The sequence below is a fragment of the Nerophis lumbriciformis genome, linkage group LG17 (assembly GCF_033978685.3).
Source record: "Nerophis lumbriciformis linkage group LG17, RoL_Nlum_v2.1, whole genome shotgun sequence".
Taxonomy (NCBI): Eukaryota; Metazoa; Chordata; class Actinopteri; order Syngnathiformes; family Syngnathidae; genus Nerophis; species Nerophis lumbriciformis.
The window spans coordinates 13,677,501-13,702,500 of NC_084564.2; the positions used below are offsets into that span (position 1 = coordinate 13,677,501).

Genomic DNA, 25,000 nt, shown 5'->3' on the forward strand with positions numbered 1-25,000 from the left:
TTGACGAGCGTTTTTGCAGCAGTGCTTTTAAAAAGCACAGTGCTTCTGTCATATACAGGATCTTTGACTAGTATTTTTGCAGCAGTCTTAAATAATGCAAAGTGTGCCTGTCAAAAGATCTTTCACACTAATGTTTGCAGGAAAGCCTTAAAAAGCAAAGTACTCCTGTCATTTAGAAGATCTTTGACTAGTATTTTTGCAGCAGAGCCTTAAATAATGCAAAGTGCGCCTGTCAAAAGATCTTTCACACTAATTTTTGCAGGAAAGCCTTAAAAAGCAAAGTACTCCTGTCATTTAGAAGATCTTTGACTAGTATTTTTGCAGCAGAGCCTTAAATAATGCAAAGTGTGCCTGTCAAAAGATATTTCACACTATTTTTTGCAGGAAAGCCTTGAAAAGCAAAGTACTCCTGTCATTTAGAAGATCTTTGACTAGTATTTTTGCAGCAAAGCCTTAAATAATGCAAAGTGTGCCTGTCAAAAGATATTTTCCATGTCATTTTTGCAGGAAAGCCTTAAAAAGCAAAGTAATCCTGTCATTTAGAAGATCTTTGACCAGTTTTTTTTGTTTTGTTTTTTTGCAGTTGGTCCTTAAAAATGAAGACTGCTATCAAAATACTCCTGTCATTTAGAAGATATTTGACTAGTATTTTTGCAGCAAAGCCTTAAATAATGTAAAGTGTGCCTGTCAAAAGATATTTGCCATGTCATTTTTGCAGGAAAGCCTTAAAAAGCAAAAGTAATCCTGTCATTTAGAAGATCTTTGATCAGTTTTTTGTGTTTTGTTTTTTGCAGTTGGTCCTTAAAAATGAAGACTGCTATCAAAGTACTCCTGTCATTTAGAAGATCTTTGACTAGTATTTTTGCAGCAAAGCCTTAAATAATGCAAAGTGTGCCTGTCAAAAGATATTGTCCATGTCATTTTTTCAGGAAAGCCTTAAAAAGCAAAGTAATCCTGTCATTTAGAAGATCTTTGACCAGTTTTTTTTTGTTTTTGTTTTTTGCAGTTGGTCCTTAAAAATGAAGACTGCTATCAAAGTACTCCTGTCATTTAGAAGATCTTTGACTAGTATTTTTGCAGCAAAGCCTTAAATAATGCAAAGTGTGCCTGTCAAAAGATATTTTCCATGTCATTTTTGCAGGAAAGCCTTAAAAAGCAAAGTAATCCTGTCATTTAGAAGATCTTTGACCAGTTGTTTTTGTTTTGTTTTTTTGCAGTTGGTCCTTAAAAATGAAGACTGCTATCAAAGTACTCCTGTCATATAGAAGATCTTTGACTAGTATTTTTCCAGCAAAGCCTTAAATAATGCAAAGTGTGCCTGTCAAAAGATATTTTCCATGTCATTTTTGCGGTAGCGTCTTAATAAAGCAAAGTGCTCCTGTCGTTCAGATGATCTTTGAAAAAAATGTTTGCAGTCAGTCCTTAAAAACACCAGCGTACTCCTGTCAAATAAAGGATCCTTTCACGACCCTTTTTTGCAGTCGTTTCCTAAAAAAGTGTGCTTGTCATAAAGAGGATCTTTGACTATAGCGTTTTTGCAGGTGAGACTTAAATACGCCAGAGCAATCCTGTCATATAGAGCAGTGGACACCAACCACCGGTCCGGGGACTGGTACCGGTCCGTGACGCATTTGCTCTCGGGACGCACAGAAACAATAATTAATTTATAGAGTACCGCATTTTCTCCGACTTAAGTTTCGCCTGTCTCTCTAAAAACACCAATAAGCTTGTTAATAGATGTTTATTACAACTCCTTTGTTGTAGAACATGAGACAGTGCACATTAATGCACATATAAAGTGTTAATGTGCCAGATTGTAGCCAAAGGCAACATTTTTTTATGCTCATTTTTTTGCTGTTTTTATCTGCCACACGTAGAAAGCCGGTCTGTGAAAATTGTCAGGACTTGGACTATGGCGTGGTTTGTTCTCCAACAAAAGGCGCGCACAAGGGCGGAAGTACAAAACTTGACTATAAACACAAAACTTGCACAAAGGCAGAAACTATGAACAATGAAACAAAACTTGCAAACTATGGCATGAATAAAGAAAACTTACTTGGACGAGAAAACGGCATGAAAAAGAGCAGCAAGGGTCATAAGGGTGTGTGGAGAGTGTGAAGCAGAGTGACAGGAGTTTGATGTCGCCAGGCTGACTGCCTGGCAACTCCCGGGGTTAAATAGTAGTGACATGATTAAAGACAGGTGCGTGAGTCGTGAGGGCAGGTGAAAACTAATGAGTTGCTATGGTGACAAACAAGAGTGCACAATGAGTCCAAACGTGGAACAGTTGAAACTAATGGGTAACCATGAAAACAAGACAAGGGAGTGAAAAGCAGGAACTAAAAAGAGTCCAAAACCAAGCAGAACATAACTTAAACAAAACATGATCACACAGACATGACAAAAATAATGCATTAGAAATACTTTAAAATGTAATATCGGAAAATTATAGGTATTGTTTTTTTTAAATTACTGGTATCGTTTTTTGTTGTTGTTGTTTTTTTGTTTGTTTTTTATTAAATCAACATAAAAAAACACAAAATACACTTACAATTAGTGCACCAACCCAAAAAACTCCCACCCCCATTTACACTCATTCACACAAAAGGGTTGTTTCTTTCTGTTATTAATATTCTGGTTCCTACATTATATATCAATATATATCAATACAGTCTGCAAGGGATACAGTCCGTAAGCACACATGATTGTGCGTGCTGCTGGTCCACTAATAGTACTAACCTTTAACAGTTAATTTTACTCATTTTCATTAATTATTAGTTTCGATGTAACTGTTTTTATATTGTTTTACTTTCCTTTTTATTCAAGAAAAATTATTTTATTTTATTATGTTTTTTAAAAAGGACCTTATCTTCACCATACCTGGTTGTCCAAATTAGGCATAATAATGTGTTAATTCCACGACTGTATATATCGGTATCGGTTGATATCGGTATCGGTAATTAAAGATACGGACAATATAGGAATATCGGATATCGGCAAAAAGCCATTATCGGACATCCCTATAATGCAGTGGTTCTCAACCTTTTTTCAGTGATGTACCCCCTGTGAACATTTTTTTAATTCAAGTACCCCCTAATCAGAGGAAAGCATTTTTGGTTGAAAAAAAGAGATAAAGAAGTAATATACAGCACTATGTCATCAGTTTCTGATTTATTAAATTGTATAACAGTGCAAAATATTGCTCATTTGTAGTGGTCTTTCTTGAACTATTTGGAAAAAAAAGATATAAAAATAACTAAAAACTTGTTGAAAAATAAAGAAGTGATTCAATTATAAATAAAGATTTCTACACATAGAAGTAATCATCAACTTAAACTGCCTTCTTTGGGGATCGTAATAGAGATCCATCTGGATTCATGAACTTAATTCTAAACGTTTATTTTGTTGAAGTATTATTCAATAAATATATTTATAAAGGATTTTTGAATTGTTGCTATTTTTAGAATATTTTAAAAAAAATCTCACGTACCCCCTGGCATACCTTCAAGTACCCCCATTTGAGAACCACTGCTATAATGCATACGGTACATTAAACGGGTCCCTGGTGGAAAAAAAGGTTGGAGAACCCTGATATAGAGGATCTTTGACCAGCATTTTTGCAGTAGGTCCTTAAAACATGCAGAGTGAAACTGTCATTTACTGTTGAGGATCTTTGACGCGCAGTTTTGCAAGCGAGCCTTAAAACAGCAAAGCGCTCCGGTATTATAGAGGATCTTTGACGGGTGTGTTCATTTGTGACTATAGAAGGTAGAAAAGTGAATGACAAGGTAAGTCAAGGAGGAAGTCCTTATATTTGTGAAAATATGTCCCACAGAAATGTTGGTTGAACAGCCATGACATAAACACGTCTCTACTCCAGTCGGTGCTATGATTTGCTGTGATCATACAGTATGGTTTCCTAAGAGTCCATCACACGCTCCATTGGGTGGAAATTGTCTCTTGCACATGTCAAAACGGGTGACCTCTGACCTCACCAATGGAAACAACCCCCCCACCCCCCTCCCTGCACTCATTGTAGTGCAGGATAAAAGAGCAATAAGGTGCAGATATAAATAAATAGATTACTGTACAGATAAATATATTGCGCTTTTGCATATGCATCCACGTTTATGGATGTAAATGATAAATGGGTTATACTTGTATAGCGCTTTTCTACCTTCAAGGTACTCAAAGCGCTTTGACACTATTTCCACATTCACCCATTCACACACACATTCACACACTGATGGCGGGAGCTGCCATGCAAGGCGCTTACCACGACCTATCAGGAGCAAGGGTGAAGTGTCTTGCTCAAGGACACAACGGACGTGACTAGGTTGGTAGAAGCTGGGGATCGAACCAGGAACCCTTAGGTTGCTGGCACGGCCACTCTCCCAACCTGCGCCACGCCGTCCCCGATGTATATTGTATTGTCTTTATATTTCAGCAAGTTCATCCGTTTTGGGGGGGAATTGAGGGGATTATTATGATGCGTTCAAGAGTCTTACGGCCTGAGGGAAGAAGCTGTTACAGAACCTAGAGGTTGCGGAAGCTCTTTCTAGAGCCCAGCAGTTTGCCCTTTAGCAGGGGTGCTCATTACGTCGATCGCGATCTACCGGTCGATCTCGGAGGGTGTGTCAGTCGATCACCAGCCAGGCATTAAAAAAATTGTCCTAAAAATGAGCGATCATAAATCTTCACTATGACGTCACTTTCGTCACTTGATTGACATTCACGGCACCCGAGGGTCTTCTGAGATGACGCTGGCTGCTACCAGCTCATTAAAATTACCGACTGGAAGGCGAGAAACACTTTATTTCAACAGACTCTGGCACCGTACCTGTCGTCAAAACTCCAAAGACCGACTGCACAGTTGCACAATAAAAGCTCTGCTTCATCCTGCCTGCGCTACCAAAATAAGGGTCTCAGAAAGCTGGCGTGCACAAGCTAGCAAGCTACGGAGTTTGCCGACAATGTATTTATTGTAAAGTGTATACAAAGGAGTACGGAAGCTGGACAAATAAGATGCCAAAAACCAACCACTTTCATGTGGTATTGGACAGAAAGGAGGACTTTTTTTCTCCTCCAATCGAAAATGCGGAGGTTATCATCACCACTGTCTGATTCCTATCAATGCAAGTCATCACAATCAGGTAATACACCAACTTATATTCTTGTATTCATGAAAGAAAGGAATCTATATGTGTTAAACATGCTTGTATTATCTTTAAACACCTTTAACTTATTAACAATATTAACTATATGTGTTAAACATGCTTGTATTATCTTTAACCACCTTTAACTTGTTAACAATATTAACTATATGTGTTAAACATGCTTGTATTATCTTTAACCACCTTTAAGTTGTTAACAATATTAACTATATGTGTTAAACATGCTTGTATTATCTTTAACCACCTTTAAGTTGTTAACAATATTAACTATATGTGTTAAACATGCTTGTTTTATCTTTAACCACCTTTAAGTTGTTAACAATATTAACTATTTGTGTTAAACATGCTTGTTTTATCTTTAACCACCTTTAAGTTGTTAACAATATTAACTATATGTGTTAAACATGCTTGCATTATCTTTAAACACCTTTAACTTGTTAACAATATTAACTATATGTATTAAACATACTTGTATTATCATTAAACACCTTTAACTTGTTAACAATATTAACTATATGTGTTAAACATGCTTGCATTATCATTAAACACCTTTAACCTGTTAACAAAAACATATATTTCATAAATAAGTAAATATAAATTATATATATGAATGAGGTAGATCCCCACGACTTGATCAATTGAAAAGTAGCTCGCCTGCAGAAAAAGTGTGAGCACCCCTGACCTTTAGTATGCAAGATGTGCAACATTTGCACGATTTTTATTTGCACGCACTGCATTTTTAAGAAAAAGTAACAGCATTTTTCCAGTGCAAAGACGTCCTACTGGCGCCACCGTGTGGCCACTTTAGGCATTCACTCATTTCGAAACGCACTCACCGTGGGGGAAAAAGTTATTCCCCAAGATTCCTACAAGTGTGCAAAAAAAAAGATTAAAATACAATTCAAATGAATGATTCATTAACATAAAACGGAATAAAATATCTACTTTATGGACTATAACGTCACCGATTGTTTTGTGTTGCTACCCTGAGAACACACCACCGGGCTGCGACGTGAGTCGAGCCGGGCTGAGAGTCGCCTTGCCCGGGGCCACTGACCTGCCAGCCTCCGCTCCCGGACATTCCTCCACAGTAAGTCCCAAGCTTTGGACGTGGAGCTCCGCAGCTGCTCGCTGAAGGACCTCCGCAGCTTCAACGTGGCTGACTTCCTTCTAGATGTCATCGCACTCGGACATAATCACCAAGTCCTCTCCGTCTCTTTTACTATCACTCCAAATCCTCCTTTTTCCCCCCGCGGTTAAACTTTAAAAAAAAAAAAAAAAAAAAAGATATAGTTTTGTCCTCCACAGGTCATCAAAGAAAAAAAAAAAAGTCCTCTTCAAGTAAAAACAAAAGTTATTAAAAAAAAAAAAAAAAAAAGATGGAACAAAATGATGGAAAAGACTTCCACACTTCACACCAGATGTGTGCGTGTACGTGTTTGTGTGCGTGTACGTGTGTGTGTGTGAGGAGATCCACGCGCTGGGAGAGCGACGCTGCCGTGAGACGTTCACTGCCTGTGGGAAATGTGCGCACTCTCAGGTGAGCGCTCATCGAAAAAAAAAAAAAAGAAAAGCCGATTGATATATATATATATATATACATACTGTATGTATGTATATATTTATATATATACATACTGTATGTACGGTATATATATATATATATATATATATATATATATATATATATATACATGCAGTATGTATATATATATATATATATAAATACAGTATATACGGTATATATATATACATACAGTATGTATATATATATATATATATATATATATATATATATATATATATATACATATACATACATACATATATATATATATATATATATATATATATATATATACATACACCATGACCACCCCCGAACTGTGAACCATCACTGTAGACACCTTTCACCTTTGATCACGAAAGACACTTTAACTGCTGCTGTGACCCAAGGTCACCTCTATATTTATACTGTTGACTGTCAATCAGAATGTGCAATAATGTTATGTTACTTACTGTGCCTTGTATATACATTTTTATTTTTATTTTTTATTTTTAGCTAAGTACCGTGTGACTTGTTGAAGGGTGGACTAGCAAAGTAAGATTTTCATTGTACGGCAAACTGTCTAACTGTGCATATGACAATAAACAATCTTGAATATATATATATATATATATATATATATATATATATATATATATATATATATATATATATATATATATATTAGGGCTGCAACAACTGATCAACTCTGCATGCGCAGAGGCAACAATAATCAAAATAAGTATGGTGCCAGTATGCTGTTTTTTTTCTCAATAAAATACTGGAAATATTGAAATGTAGTTTGTCTCTTTTATCCGATTATTAATCGATTAATCGAAGTAATAATCGACAGATTAATCGATTATCAAATTAATTGTTAGTTGCAGCCCTAATATATATATATACTTATATATATATATACATATATATATATATATATATATATATATATATATATATATATATATATATATATATATATATATATATATGTAAATAGAGGATATTTATACATATATATATATATATATATATATATATATATATATATATATATATATATATATATATATATATATATATATATATATATATATATATGTATATATCCATCCATCCATTTTCTACCGCTTGTCCCTTTTGGGGTCGCAGGGGGTGCTGGAGCCTATCTCAGCTGCATTCGGGCGGAAGGCGAGGTACACCCTGGACAAGTCGCCACCTCATCACAGGGCCAAATGTGTGTGAAACTAAAATATTAGCAACATATTTCAGTATGGGACAAAATAGCTGCGTAATATTATATATTTTACACCAGCAATATTATGTTTAAAAAGGGAGCAGCTCTTGACTCTCATTAGACTCCTTAATTATGTCACGGCTGATGAGTTTAAGTGACTCATACATATACACACACTGTACATACACAAGTACATACTGTATGCATACATACACTCTTGCACATAATCACGTTTCATCAAACATATATCAACATTGTTGCCCTAGGGGAAACTGGGTAACACATGGCACACTGACAAAGCTTAATCTATGGTTACTATAACAATCTACAAGATTAATACAGTTGGCTTCTCTTTCTTCCCCTCCATTTATCTGCTCTCTTTCGTATTTCAAGTTGTCATTACATATATGTATTGTTGCATTGAAACAATTGTATTGTTGATAATAGAGGTAAATTATTGTTTTTATTCATTATCAATAGTGCTATTTCTATTGGTATTAGTATTGCTACATTTGTAGTGTAATAATGACCAGTACGTTTCAGAGGCGATATACTACCGAATATGATTAATTAGTATCGCGGTACTATACTAATACTGCTGTGTTGTACTAATACCGTACAACCCTATTTAGAACAGTGGTTCTCAAACTTTTATCACCAAGCACCACCTCGGGAAACACGTGGCTCTCCAAGTACCACCATAATGACCAACATTAAAATGCAGTAGCGTAGTAGGCCTGAGTATTCATTAAAAAACAAAGCAGATGTTTTATTTCACATACATATTTAATATTTGTGGCCACTGTAACATGACACGCAGTTTGAACAGTAACACTGTGTTTAAATATGGGAAAATAAAACACTGTACTTTATTCAAGTGATTCTTTGGCATACCACTAGATGGAGCCCGCGTACCACGATAGGTACACGTACCACTGATTTAAAATTTTCCTTCAGACTCTCCACTCTCTGTGTTCCAATACTTTTGTCCAGTGTGACCGTTTGTTACTATTAACAGTGAGTCACTTGTTTTACAAAATAGTCTCTCTCTTTTTGATGAAATAACATTAGAGGAACTATTACAGCGTGTAAGTGGGATAAAACAAACAACATGTTTACTCGACCCACTTCCTGGGAAACTTATCAAGGAGCTTTTTGTATTATTAGGTCCATCAGTGCTAAATATTATAAACTTATCACTTTCCTCTGGCACTGTTCCCCTAGCATTCAAGAAAGCGGTTATTCATCCTCTACTCAAAAGACCTAACCTTGATCCTGACCTCATGGTAAACTACCGACCGGTGTACCACCTTCCCTTTATTTCGAAAATCCTCGAAAAAATTGTCGCACAGCAGCTAAATGAACACTTAGTGTCTAACAATCTCTGTGAACCTTTTCAATCCGGTTTCAGGGCAAATCACTCTACGGAGACAGCCCTCGCAAAAATGACTATTGATCTACTGCTAACGATGGATTCTGATGCGTCATCTATGTTGCTGCTTCTTGATCTTAGCGCTGCTTTCGATACCGTCGATCATATTATTTTATTAGAGCGTATCAAAACACGTATTGGTATGTCAGACTTAGCTTTGTCGTGGTTTAACTCTTATCTTACTGACAGGATGCAATGCGTCTCCCATAATAATGTGACCTCGGACTATGTTAAGGTAACGTGCGGAGTTCCTCAGGGTTCGGTTCTTGGCCCTGCACTCTTTAGTATTTACATGTTGCCGCTAGGCGACATCATACGCAAATACGGTGTTAGCTTTCATTGTTATGCTGATGACACCCAACTCTACATGCCCCTAAAGCTGACCAACACGCCGGATTGTAGTCAGCTGGAGGCGTGTCTTAATGAAATTAAACAATGGATGTCCGCTAACTTCTTGCAACTCAACGCCAAGAAAACGGAAATGCTGATTATCGGTCCTGCTAAACACCGACATTTATTTAATAATACCATCTTAACATTTGACAACCAAACAATTACACAAGGCGAATCAGTAAAGAATCTGGGTATTATCTTCGACCCAACTCTCTCGTTTGAATCACACATTAAGAGTGTAACTAAAACGGCCTTCTTTCATCTCCGTAATATCGCTAAAATTCGTTCTATTTTATCCACTAGCGACGCTGAGATCATTATTCATGCGTTCGTTACGTCTCGTCTCGACTACTGTAACGTATTATTTTCGGGTCTCCCTATGTCTAGCATTAAAAAATTACAGTTGGTACAAAATGCGGCTGCTAGACTTTTGACAAGAACAAGAAAGTTTGATCATATTACGCCTATACTGGCTCACCTGCACTGGCTTCCTGTGCACTTAAGATGTGACTTTAAGGTTTTACTACTTACGTATAAAATACTACACGGTCTAGCTCCGTCCTATCTTGTCGATTGCATTGTACCATATGTCCCGGCAAGAAATCTGCGTTCAAAGAACTCTGGCTTATTAGTGATTCCCAGAGCCCAAAAAAAGTCTGCGGGCTATAGAGCGTTTTCTATTCGGGCTCCAGTACTATGGAATGCCCTCCCGGTAACAATTAGAGATGCTACCTCAGTAGAAGCATTTAAGTCCCATCTTAAAACTCATTTGTATACTCTAGCCTTTAAATAGCCCCCCTGTTAGACCAGTTGATCTGCCGTTTCTTTTCTTTTCTCCCCTGCTCCCCTTTTCCTTGAGGAGGGGGGGCACAGGTCCGGTGGCCATGGATGAAGTGCTGGCTGTCCAGAGTCGTGACCCAGGGTGGACCGCTCGCCTGTGCATCGGCTGGGAACATCTCTGCGCTGCTGACCCGTCTCCGCTCGGGATGGTGTCCTGCTGGCCCCACTATGGACTGGACTCTTACTATTATGTTGGATCCACTATGGACTGGACTCTCACAATATTATGTCAGACCCACTCGACATCCATTGCTTTCGGTCTCCCCTAGAGGGGGGGGGAGTTACCCACATATGCGGTCCTCTCCAAGGTTTCTCATAGTCATTCACATCGACGTCCCACTGGGGTGAGTTTTTCCTTGCCCGTATGTGGGCTTTGTACCAAGGATGTCGTTGTGGCTTGTGCAGCCCTTTGAGACACTTGTGATTTAGGGCTATATAAATAAAGATTGATTGATTGATTAACGCGTTTTGTGACGGCCACAGTTTGAACCTGGAACTGACGTGACACCCCAGTTTTGTTGCGTTTCACTTTCCGTAAGATTCGGTTTTGACAAGTTTTTTTGCGAAAACTTTTCCCCGGTTTTCGTATATCATTACAATTAGTGATTCGCGACATGACCCCAGGATGCAGAGATGGCCGGCGAAGTGCAGGTAACGTATTTAACAACAAAAACATTTCGGGAAATACAAAAAAAAAAAGGCTAAAAAGCATAAAAGTTATTTAAAAACAAATTGATATAATTAGAAAAGTCTGCCAGATTCATTTTCAGGAGAAAAAAATACATAACGAGAATTTGTTTGTGAAATTTGGGTCATCTGGAGGCGATATATATGTCCTTTAAAGCAGTGATCCCCAACCACCGGGCCGCGGACCGATTGGTACCGGGCCGCAAAAGAAAAAGAAAAAAAAATATATATATATATATATTTTTTTTTTTATTAAATCAACATAAAAAACACAATATATACATTATATATCAATATAGATCAATACAGTCTGCAGGGGATACAGTCCGTAAGATTGTATTTCTTTATGAAAAAAAATTAAATAAAAAAAAAAAATAAATTAAAAAAACCTTGGTCTGTGGGACACATTTTCAAGCGTTGACCGGTCCCCAGCTACAAAAAGGTTGGGGACCACTGCTTTAAAGGCTGCGTTGTTCATCACGAACTAAAAAGTCTAAATAGTAAGAATGCCGTGAACCATGAATTGATTTACTTGGACCCCGACTGGCTCCTCCACATCGAGAGGAGCCAGATGAGGTGGTTCGGGCATCTGGTCAGGATGCCACCTGAACGCCTCCCTCGGGAGGTGTTTAGGGCACGTCCAACGGGGAAGACCCAGGACACGTTGGGAAGACTATGTCTACCGGCTGGCCTGGGAACGCCTCGGGATCCCCTGGGAAGAGCTGGACGAAGTGGCTGGGGAGAGGAAAGTCTGGGCTTCCCTGCTTAGGCTGCTGCCCCCGCGACCCGACCTCGGATAAGCGGAAGAAGATGGATGGATGGATGGACCCCGACTTAAAGGGGAACATTATCACCAGACCTATGTAAGCGTCAATATATACCTTGATGTTGCAGAAAAAAGACTATATATTTTTTTAACCGATTTCCGAACTCTAAATGGGTGAATTTTGGCGAATTAAACGCCTTTCTAATATTCGCTCTCGGAGCGATGACGTCACAACGTGAAGTCACATCGGGAAGCAATCCGCCATTTTCTCAAACACAGAGTCAAATCAGCTCTGTTATTTTCCGTTTTTTCGACTGTTTTCCGTACCTTGGAGACATCATGCCTCGTCGGTGTGTTGTCGGAGGGTGTAACAACACGAACAGGGACGGATTCAAGTTGCACCAGTGGCCCAAAGATGCGAAAGTGGCAAGAAATTGGACGTTTGTTCCGCACACTTTACCGACGAAAGCTATGCTACGACAGAGATGGCAAGAATGTGTGGATATCCTGCGACATTCAAAGCAGATGCATTTCCAACGATAAAGTCAAAGAAATCTGCCGCCAGACCCCATTGAATCTGCCGGAGTGTGTGAGCAATTCAGGGACAAAGGACCTCGGTAGCACGGCAAGCAATGGCGGCAGTTTGTTCCCGCAGACGAGCGAGCTAAACCCCCTGGATGTCTTGGCTCACACCGTCCCTTATGCCACCGAAGATGATCAAGAGAAGAATATCGACCCTAGCTTCCCTGGCCTTCTGACATCAACTCCAAAACTGGACAGATCAGCTTTCAGGAAAAGAGAGCGGATGAGGGTATGTCTACAGAACATATTAATTGATGAAAATTGGGCTGTCTGCACTCTCAAAGTGCATGTTGTTGCCAAATGTATTTCATATGCTGTAAACCTAGTTCATAGTTGTTAGTTTCCTTTAATGCCAAACAAACACATACCAATCGTTGGTTAGAAGGCGATCGCCGAATTCGTCCTCGCTTTCTCCCGTGTCGCTGGCTGTCGTGTCGTTTTCGTCGGTTTCGCTTGCATACGGTTCAAACCGATATGGCTCAATAGCTTCAGTTTCTTCTTCAATTTCGTTTTCTCTACCTGCCTCCACACTACAACCATCCGTGTCAATACATGCGTAATCTGTTGAATCGCTTAAGCCGCTGAAATCCGAGTCTGAATCCCAGCTAATGTCGCTATAGCTTGCTGTTCTTTCCGCCATGTTTGTTTGTGTTGGCTTCACTATGTGACGTCACAGGAAAATGGACGGGTGGTTAAAATCAGGCACTTTAAAGCTTTTTTTAGGGGTATTGCGTGATGGGCAAAATTTTTTGAAAAAAACTTCGGAAAATATAATAAGCCACTGGGAACTGATTTTTAATGGTTTTAACCATTCTGAAATTGTGATAATGTTCCCCTTTAAACAAGTTGAAAAACGTATTCGGGTGTTACCATTTAGTGGTCAATTGTACGGAATATGTACTGTACTGTGCAATCTACTAATATAAGTTTCAATCAATCAATTTAATCAAACCAAAACAATAATCATAGGTGACGCGCACAACAGATAACACTGAGCCTCTCATTTCTCGTTTTTTTCTTTTTGAACATCCGCACAGACGCCACGTACGTCACCGCGGGATGTCGTCATGTGTTATTTCCAAACGTAATAATAAAGCCAAGTTCAGCGGGTTCTCCCCCAGGTAGGCGGGAGTAGGTCAACACTTCAGCAGGAATGTGGCCTCACTTTCAGCACCATTTAGCTTTGTTGTCACAACATCCTGAAGCCAAAAAAGAACACCTCGTTGGCGGCGAATCACAAAAAAACAAAACAACAACAGAAACAAAAAAAAGTTTACCACAGATATAGGAATTTTTTGAGGAATTCCACGAAGGCACGCAGCGTGACCCTCGATATGTCCCGATATGGTATCAGACGCGCGAGTGTGGCGGTGGCGGGGTGGTATTACTGTTATAACACGTCTGATTCCTGCACAAACACAACAAGAGCAGCTGGAGGCGGACAGTGTGTGAAATGAAAAATATCACGCCAACCTCAGCGTGACCTCTCTGCATGACGCCGGGTTAATATTACTTCATTTTCATTCGACACTTGGGTGAGGGGGTCCATTTGGGCAACATGGACACAAGTCAACAATGGAAGACTCAGCATGGATTAGGGACCGAAGACTATCTCACAATCTTAAGTCCACCTTCTTTCATTTCAACATATGTTTTTATAACGGTACTTCTTTTCAAAGGACAATACCATAGAAAGTCAATTTGGATCCTTTTCAGAGTAGTCGTCAGTGTGCAGCTTGTATAGTAGATTTTCTGTCCATTGAAAACAAGTCAACACACAGCAGTTATTGTCTGAATAGCATGAGTGCTGCCGGCACTGGGGGAGCTGCGGTTAATTGAGGGGAGAATTGATTCCAATAGTCATGCAGAAGATTGGACATGTTTACCAGAAGAAATGCTCTAATGAACTCATAAATGAGTTATATATATTGTCTCTATGGACAATACTATTAAGGTAAACTTCGATACACTTTAGAGTAGTCAGTGTGCAGCTTGTTTAGGAGTATGGATTTATTATCCACTGAAAATGTGTCAACACACAACAGTTATTACCTGAAACAGTTGGCAACTTGAGTGAGGACGAGGATCATTGTTGTAGAGTCACCGCACGAGTGCTGCCGGCATTGGGGAGATGCGGTTCATTAACGGGAAAATTAGTTCCAACAGTCAAGCAAAAGATTTTTGGATTTGTATGTTTATCAGGAGAAACGGACAAACAAGCTCGTACGTGAGTCATAATTCAGCAACCATTTTTGTACATCTTCTCTATGGACAATACTGTTTTGGAGTAGTCAATGCACAGCTTGTACAGCAGTATATATTTACTATCCACCAAAAATGAGTCAACACACAGCAGTTATTGTCTGAATAGCCATGGTAACACGAGAGAGGACCAATATAACTGGTCAAGCATGAGTGCTGCCGGCACTGGGGGAGCTGTGGTTAATTGAGGGGAGAATTGATTCCAATAGTCATGCAGAAGATTGTACATGTTTACCAGAAGAAATGCTCTAATGAACTCATAAATGAGTAAACATTTCAGCAACCTTTTTAATATATATTGTCTCTATGGACAATGCTATTAAGGTAAACTTCGATACACTTTAGAGTAGTCAGTGTGCAGCTTGTATAGGAGTATGGATTTATTATCCACTGAAAATGAGTCAACACACAACAGTTATTACCTGAAACAGTTGGCAACTTGAGTGAGGACGAGGATCATTGTTGTAGAGTCACCGCACGAGTGCTGCCGGCATTGGGGAGATGCGGTTCATTGACGGGAAAATTAGTTCCGGCAGTCAAGCAAAAGATTTTTGGATTTGAATGTTTATCAGGAGAAACGGACAAACAAGCTCGTACGTGAGTCATAATTCAGCAACCATTTTTGTACATCTTCTCTATGGACAATACTGTACAATGTTTTAGAGTAGTCAATGTACAGCTCGTACAGCAGTAGATATTCACTATCTACTGAAAATGAGTCAACACACAGCAGTTATTGTCTGAAATAGCTGGCAACATGAGTGAAGACGAAGATAATCGGCCAAACACGATTGTTGTAGAGTCACTGCACGAGTGCTGCCGACACTGGGGAGCTGCGGTTCATTGATGTGAAAATTAGTTCCAACAGTCATGCGGAAGGTTTTGGATTTTTATGTTTATCAGGAGAAACGGACAAATAAGCTCGTACATCATTTTTGTACATCTTCTCTATGGACAATACTGTACAATGTTTTAGAGTAGTCAATGTACAGCTTGTACAGCAGTATATATTTACTATGCACCAGAAATGAGTCAACACACAGCAGTTATTGTCTGAATAGCCATGGTAACACGAGTGAGGACCAATATAACTGGTCAAGCATGAGTGCTGCCGGTACTGCGGAGCTGCGGTTAATTGGGGGGAGAATTAATTCCAATAGTCATGCAAAAGATTGGACATGTTTACCAGAAGAAATGCTATAATGAACTCATAAATGCGGAAACATTTCAGCAACCTTTTTAATATATATTGTCTCTATGGACAATGCTATTAAGGTAAACTTCGATACACTTTAGAGTAGTCAGTGTGCAGCTTGTTTAGGAGTATGGATTTATTATCCACTGAAAATGTGTCAACACACAACAGTTATTACCTGAAACAGTTGGCAACTTGAGTGAGGACGAGGATCATTGTTGTAGAGTCACCGCACGAGTGCTGCCGGCATTGGGGAGATGCGGTTCATTGACGGGAAAATTAGTTCCGACAGTCAAGCAAAAGTTTTTTGGATTTGAATGTTTACCAGGAGAAATGCACAGACAAGCTCATACGTGAGCCACATATCAGCAACCACTTGTGTACATCATCCCGATGGAAAATACTGTAGAATGTTTTAGAGTAGTCAATGTACAGCTCGTACAGCAGTAGATATATATATATATATATATATATATATATATATATATATATATATATATATATATATATATATATATATATATATATATATATATATATATAAGACTGTTTAAGTTGTCGCTATCCTTCTTTGTGAGGATATTGTTGATTGTCATGTGATGTTCGGATGTACTTTGTGGACGCCGTCTTTGCTCCACAGTAAGGTTTTGCTGTCATCCAGCATTCTGTTTTTGTTTACTTTGCAACCAGTTCAGTTTTAGTTTCGTTCTGCATAGCCTTCCCTAAGCTTCTATGCCTTTTCTTAGGGGCACTCATCTTTTGTTTATTTTTGGTTTAAGCATTAGACACAATTTTACCTGCACCCTGCCTCCCGCTATTTCCGACATCTACAAAGCAATTAGCTACCTGCTGCCACCTACTGATATGGAAGAGTATTACACGGTTACTCTGCCGCACTCTAGACAGCACCGACACTCAACAACAACACATTTTTTCATTGAAAAAATCTCGAGGCACACCACCAGCAGAAAACATTAAAAAAAATGAAACTCAGCAGCCGATATTGACGATAAAAAGTTGTTCTCGCAATTGTTGGATATGAATTTAAACCATAACCAAGCATGCATCACTATAGCTCTTGTCTCAAAGTAGGTGTACTGTCATGACCTGAGTTTTTTGGTGTTTTCCTGTGTGTAGTGTTTTAGTTCTTGTCTTGCGCTCCTATTTTGTTGTTGATTGTCATGTCATGTACGGATGTACTTTGTGGACGCTGTAAGTCTTTGCTGTCGTCCAGCATTCTGTTTTTGTTTACTTTGCAGCCAGTTCAGTTTTAGCTTCGTTTTGCATAGCCATCCCTAAGCTTCAATGTCTTTTCTTAGGGGCACTCACCTTTTGTTTATTTTTGATTGAAGCATTAGACACCTTTTTACCTGCACGCTCTCGTCTGCATATTGTGATCACAACAAACCATGTTCCCAACATCTACAAAGCAATTAGCTACCAGCTGCCACCTACTGATATGGAAGAGTATTACACGTTTACTTTGCCACACTCTAGACAGCACAGACACTCAACAACGGCCCGTTTGCAGATAAGTATTACAAAAAATATTTTTAACCCAAATAGGCGAAATTACATATTCTCCCACGGCACACCAGACTGTATCTCACGGCACACTAGTGTGCCGCGGCACAGTGGTTGAAAAACACTACTGTAGAGTAGTCAGTGTACAGCTTGTATTAAAACATAGATTTACACTGCGTCAAAAAACAGCCGTGAGTGTCTAAATAACTGGCAACACGAGTGAGGACCAAGATAAGTGGTCAAGCATGGTGCTGATAGGGTCAGTGCATGAGTGCTGCCGGCACAAGTACCACCCAATAGAATGCATGCAATATGCCCATTCCTAGTAGCCTACTAATGAGTGGTTAAAAAAACCTGTTTTTCCTACTCAAATCATGACAAACCACCTCAGAATTAAAAAAAAAACACTCGGTCAAATCGTCTTCTGTCATCTTCTGTGAACTAGGAAGTGGACAGTCAAACAAACACAAATATGGCCGCTCCAGTTATTTGTGTGTGTTTGTATTGTGTGTGTAATATTTTGCCCCATCATGAAGCCAAGTTTGGCGACCAAATGATAATAAACGAAATAATACACGTCCACGTCGATTCACATCCGAATTGTGATTCTTATTTATTATGACTCGGAATCTACTCATAGTATTCAAGAATCCATTTGTAAAAAATAAAAAAATGTAGGCCATTTTTATACCAAATAAAATAGCAAGACTGGATAATCGAGAATGGATTCTGAATTGAACCATCTCCCCAACAATCATAATTTAATTTAATCCCTAATAAAAAAAATGGATGCAGTACAGCTGCTGTGTCCAAAGTGCGGCCTAGGGGCCAATTTTGGACCGCAGCTTGTTTTTTTATTGGCCCTCGACAGATTGTAAAAATAAATCAATTAATTATAATTACAGATGTCCAATAATGGCTTTTTTGCCGATATCCGATATTCCGATATAGTCCAACTCTTGATTACCGATTCCGATATCAACAGATACCGATATATACAGTTGTGGAATTAACACATTATTATGCCTAATTTTGTTGTGATGCCCCGCTGGATGCATTAAACAATGTAACAAGATTTTCCAAAATAAATCAACTCAAGTTATGGAAAAAAGTGCCAAAATGGCACTGCCATATTTATTATTGAAGTCACAAAGTGCTTTTTTTTTTAACATGCCTCAAAACAGCAGCTTGGAATTTGGGACATGGGAGGTTGAGGTGGGGGGAGGTGGGGGGGGGGGTGTATATTGTAGCGTCCCGGAAGAGTTAGTGCTGCAAGAGGTTCTGGGTTTTTGTTCTGTTGTGTTTATGTTGTGTTACGGTGCGGATGTTCTCCCGAAATGTGTTTGTCATACTTGTTTGGTGTGGGTTCACAGTGTGGCGCATATTTGTAACAGTGTTAAAGTTGTTTGTGACTGGGCTGGCACGCAAAGGCAGTGCCTTTAAGGCACGCCCCCAATATTGTTGTCTGGGTAGAAAACGGGAGAAATTCAGGAGAATGAGGAGGTTGAGGTGGGCGGAGTTGGGGGGTGGGGGGGGGGGTAAGGTGTAGCGGGGGGTGTATATTGTAGCGTCCCGGAAGAGTTAGTGCTGCAAGGGGTTCTGGGTATTTGTTCTGTTGTGTTTAAAGTTAAAGTTAAAGTTAAAGTACCAATGATTGTCACACACACTAGGTGTGGCGAAATTATTCTCTGCATTTGACCCATCACCTTTGATCACCCCCTTGGAGGTGAGGGGAGCAGTGGGCAGCGGCGGTGGCCGCGCCCGGGAATAATTTTTGGTGATTTAACCCCCAATTCCAATTTTTGATGCTGAGTGCCAAACAGGGAGGTAATGGGTCCCATTTTTGCAGTCTTTGGTATGACTCGGCCGGGGTTTGAACTCACAACCTACCCATCTCAGGGTACTTACGTTGTGTTACGGTGCGGATGTTCTCCTGAAATGTGTTTGTCATTCTTGTTTGGTATGGGTTCACAGTGTGGCGCATATTTGTAACAGTGTTAAAGTTGTTTATACGGCCACCCTCAGTGTGACCTGTATGGCTGTTGACCAAGTATGATTGCATTCACTTGTGTGTGTGAAAAGCCGTAGATATTGTGTGATTGGGCCGGCACGCAAACGCCTCCAATATTGTTGTCTGGGTGGAAATCGGGAGAATGGTTGCCCCGGGAGATTTTCGGGAGGGGCACTGAAATTCGTGAGTCTCCCGGGAAAATCGGGAGGGTTGGCAAGTATGACTGGGAGACGCAACTGCTCTGTACTTCTCCCTACGTCCGTGTGCCACTCCGTACAGCGGCCTTTTAAAAAGTCATAAATTGTACTTTTTCAAACCGATAATTTCCGATATTACACTTTAAAGCATTTATCGGCCGATAATATCGGCAGTCCGATATTATCGGACATCTCTAATTATAATGACATATGTTGTAAGCAGTGCTGTCAAACGATTTATTTTTAAATCAGATGAATCACACTTTTAACATTCAGATTAATCACAAGCATAACTTGTTTGCAATATTTCTATTAATTAAAAAAAAAAAAAAGACCCCAATATTTGGACACTAATGCAATTTTAATACATCTGCAGTATATGCAGCCAAAATAAAGTGCACGATTAATCTGTGTCGATTAATGCAATATTTTTGTGATTAATCGCATGACTTAACTCATTATTGACGGCCCGAGTTACTACATTTTATACCATGGAAAGCGGTAGAAAAATGGATGGATGGATGTTTTTTGTTCAGCTAGCCTAACATACAGTCGTGCTCATAAGTTTACATACCCTGGGAGAAGTTATGAGTTCTTGGCCATTCTTCAGAGAATATGAATGATAACACAAAAACTTTTCTTCCACTCATGCTTAATGGTTGTGTGAAGCTATTTATTGGCAAACAACTGTGTTTACTCTTTTTAAATTAAATTGACAAAAGAAAGTACCCAAATGACCATGATCAAAAGTTTACATACCCCAATGACTTTGATCTGATTACATGCACAAAAGTTGACACAAACAGGTTTGAATGATTATAAGTCGCACCCCCGGCCAAACTATGAAAAAAACTGCGACTTACAGTCCGAAAAATACGGTAGTTGAACTGCATAAAACAGGAAAGGGGTATAAAAAGATATCCAAGGAATTGAGAATGCCAATCAGCAGTGTTCAAACGCTGATTAAGAAGTGGAAAATGAGGGATTCAGGTCGGTTAGCAAAGATTTCAGCCACAACTGCCAGGAAAATTCTTCGAGATGCAAAGAAAAATCAACAAATAACTTCAGTTGAAATAAGTCGCTCCGGAGTATAAGTCGCACCGGCCGATAATGCATAATAAAGAAGGAAAAAAACATATACAAGTCGCACTGGAGTATAAGTCGCATTTTTTGGGGAAATGTATTTGATAAAACCCAACACCAAGAATAGACATTTGAAAGACAATTTAAAATAAATAAGGAATAGTGAACAACAGGCTGAATAAGTGTACGTTGAATGAGGCATAAATAACCAACTGAGAACGTGCCTGGTATGTTAACGTAACATATTATGGTAAGAGTCATTCCAATAACTATAACATATAGAACATGCTATACGTTTACCAAACAATCTGTCACTCCTAATCGCTAAATCCCATGAAATCTTATACGTCTAGTCTCTTACGTGAATGAGCTAAATAATATTATTTGATATTTTACGGTAATGTGTTAATAATTTCACACATAAGTCGCTCCTGAGTATAAGTCGCACCCCCGGCCAAACTATGAAAAAAACTGCGACTTATAGTCCGAAAAATACGGTAGTTGAACTGCATAAAACAGGAAAGGGGTATAAAAAGATATCCAAGGAATTGAGAATGCCAATCAGCAGTGTTCAAACGCTGATTAAGAAGTGGAAAATGAGGGATTCAGGTAGACCAGAAAAGATTTCAGCCACAACTGCCAGGAAAATTGTTCGAGATGCAAAGAAAAATCCACAAATAACTTCAGCTGAAATAAGTCGCTCCGGAGTATAAGTCGCACCGACCGAAAATGCATAATAAAGAAGGAAAAAAACACATAAAAGTCGCACTGGCGTATAAGTCGCATTTTTGGGGGAAATTTATTTGATAAAACCCAACACCAAGAATAGACATTTGAAAGGCAATTTAAAATAAATAAAGAATAGTGAACAACAGGCTGAATAAGTGTACATTATATGACGTGTAAATAACCAACTGAGAACGTGCCTGGTATGTTAACGTAACATATTATGGTAAGAGTCATTCAAATAACTATAACATATAGAACATGCTATACGTTTACCAAACAATCTGTCACTCCTAATCCCATGAAATCTTATACGTCTAGTCTCTTACGTGAATGAGCTAAATAATATTATTTGATATTTTACGGTAGTGTGTTAATAATTTCACACATAAGTCGCTCCTGAGTATTAGTCGCACCCCCGGCCAAACTATGAAAAAAACTGCGACTTATAGTCCGAAAAATACTGTAGTTGAACTGCATAAAACAGGAAAGGGGTATAAAAAGATATCCAAGGAATTGAGAATGCCAATCAGCAGTGTTCAAACGCTGATTAAGAAGTGGAAAATGAGAGATTCAGGTCGACCAGAAAAGATTTCAGCCACAACTGCCAGGAAAATTGTTCGAGATGCAAAGAAAAATCCACAAATAACTTCAGCTGAAATAAGTCGCTCCGGAGTATAAGTCGCTCCGGAGTATAAGTCGCACCGGCCGAAAATGCATAATAAAGAAGGAAAAAACACATAAAAGTCGCACTGGTGTATAAGTCGCATTTTTGGGGGAAATTTATTTGATAAAACCCAACACCAAGAATAGACATTTGAAAGGCAATTTAAAATAAATAAAGAATAGTGAACAACAGGCTGAATAAGTGTACGTTATATGAGGCATAAATAACCAACTGAGAACGTGCCTGGTATGTTAACGTAACATATTATGGTAAGAGTCATTCAAATAACTATAACATATAGAACATGCTATACGTTTACCAAACAATCTGTCACTCCTAATCGCTAAATCCCATGAAATCTTATACGTCTAGTCTCTTACGTGAATGAGATAAATAATATTATTTGATATTTTACGGTAATGTGTTAATAATAACACATAAGTCGCTCCTGAGTATAAGTCGCACCCCCGGCCAAACTATGAAAAAAACTGCGACTTATAGTCCGAAAAATACGGTAGTTGAACTGCATAAAACAGGAAAGGGGTATAAAAAGATATCCAAGGAATTGAGAATGCCAATCAGCAGTGTTCAAACGCTGATTAAGAAGTGGAAAATTAGGGATTCAGGTCGACCAGCAAAGATTTCAGCCACAACTGCCAGGAAAATTGTTCGAGATGCAAAGAAAAATCCACAAATAACTTCAGCTGAAATACAGGACTCTCTGAAAAATTGTGGTATGGCTGTTTCGAGATGCACAATAAGGAGGCACTTGAAGAAAAATGGGCTGCATGGTCGGGATTCTCCCAGGGTATGTAAACTTATGAGCACGACTGTATATTGACTGACATTACTTTTCTTTTAGCATATTTAATGCACAAAAGGTATCAAAGTGCCCCCCAACCCCCAAACCTCAAGGTGGACTTAATGTTGTGGCCTTATTTTCTTTATTTTTCAGAGGCGGGTGGTGGGCGTGAGTGAGAGGCAGGAATGTGTACACCGGTGATCAGCATGTTGCTATTTTAAGTACCATTTGTTCAGACCTCAGGCTAAAAGTGCAACAGCGAGCGAGCGAGGGCACAGAACGGAGTCCAACACTTGTCTGAGAACCTGTTTCCGTTTGATCCTCTTCGGACTTTTCAGGAAGGGTCAGCGTCGGGCCGAGTCAGCCGACTACGTGACAAATACTTGACAGACATAACTGGAATTTGCTTAAGTGACTTTGACCAAAAATGTCCCGGGGGGGTAAATAAGGGCACCGAGACACTTCTTCATGCTATTGAATATGAAGAAAGGTGTGGAAAAACTGGTATTGAAGCACTCAAACTGATATATTGTTGTTATGGTAACATTTTAAGAATGACTTTCCACAAGTGTGTTTTGTAACCGTAGGAGTAGAACTGGCCAAGCTGGCAATTGGAATAGGATAGGACAGAATTTATCCAAAAGTTCAGAAAAAAGTGCCAAAAAGCGCTGCAGAAGTCACTAAAGGGGCCCCACTTTTCCACTACAGAAGGGGCCCACTCAAATATTAACACCAAATTAGTAATCTTACGCTTGATTAATATCATCATGTTCAATAATTATATCAAACCGACAGTTTACAACCTTGTCAAATGATAAGAAAGCATGTGTTAATCACAAAGATTATTATCAAGGCTTAGGTCAGGCTGATTACAAAAATAATTACTAATCAAATATGCTGCTTCATTAAAACCCATGGGAATGAAATGGAACGTATTTTTCGGATTATAAATCGCAGTTTTCTTCATAGTTTGGCCGGGGGTGCGATTTATATACGTTTTTTTCCTTCTTTATTATGCATTTTCGGCCGGTGCGATTTATACTCCGGAGCGATTTATAATTCGAAAAATACGGTACATACATTTACACAGATTACATAATAAACAATTATGATACATGTTTCTTAAATAAACTGTCAATAAGATTTAGGTGCAAATGAAAATACAGCTTCACCACGTTAGTCATAATTTTTGCGCTTAAGAAATTTCTTTATGACTTTAGCGCCAGACTTCTTCTGTTTGTTTGATATTGACATTACTGCCACAAGCGGTGGAAAGTGGTATTACAACTGAGTACTGCTGCGGGCCATGTGGACCACAGTTAAGAAACGTCTATTTTTGGCGGCCCGCGGGCCAACAATGGGCCTAAGGTTGAGACAGAGTGTTGTTAAAAGGAAAGGCCATGTAACACAGTGGTAAAAATGCCCCTGTGCCAACTTTTTTGCAATGTGTTGCTGCCATTAAATTCTAAGTTAAAAAAACACGTTTCTCAGTTGGAACATTAAATATCTTGTCTTTGCAGTCTAATCAATTGAATATAAGTTGAAAAGGATTTGCAAATCATTGTATTCTGTTTTTATTTACGATTTACACAACCTGCCAACTTCACTGGTTTTGGGTTTTGTATATACATACATACTGTGTATGTATATATATATATATATATATATATATATATATACACATCAATACAATATATACATATATATACATACATACATATATATATACACATACATATATATACACATACATATATATATATATATATATATATACACATATATATATATATATATATATATATATATATATGCATACATACATATATATGTATATATATTTGCATACATATATATATGTATATATATATATATG

The 25,000-nt window shown here is 38.6% G+C and overlaps 1 protein-coding gene across 3 annotated transcripts in view; it reads right to left on the reverse strand.

Moving 5' to 3' along the window:
* stard13b (StAR related lipid transfer domain containing 13b) overlaps positions 1-25,000 on the reverse strand; it is a 242,765-nt gene that overhangs the window by 111,578 nt on the left and 106,187 nt on the right. The window contains exon 1 of one of the 3 annotated variants that reach the window (XM_061972529.2): positions 6,232-6,658. The exons of the other annotated variants lie outside the window; for them this stretch is intronic. Coding sequence (XP_061828513.1) covers positions 6,232-6,355 — 124 coding nt within the window. The 5' untranslated portion in view covers positions 6,356-6,658. Of the gene's footprint in view, positions 1-6,231; positions 6,659-25,000 lie in introns of those variants that run through there. 3 annotated transcript variants of the gene reach the window in all.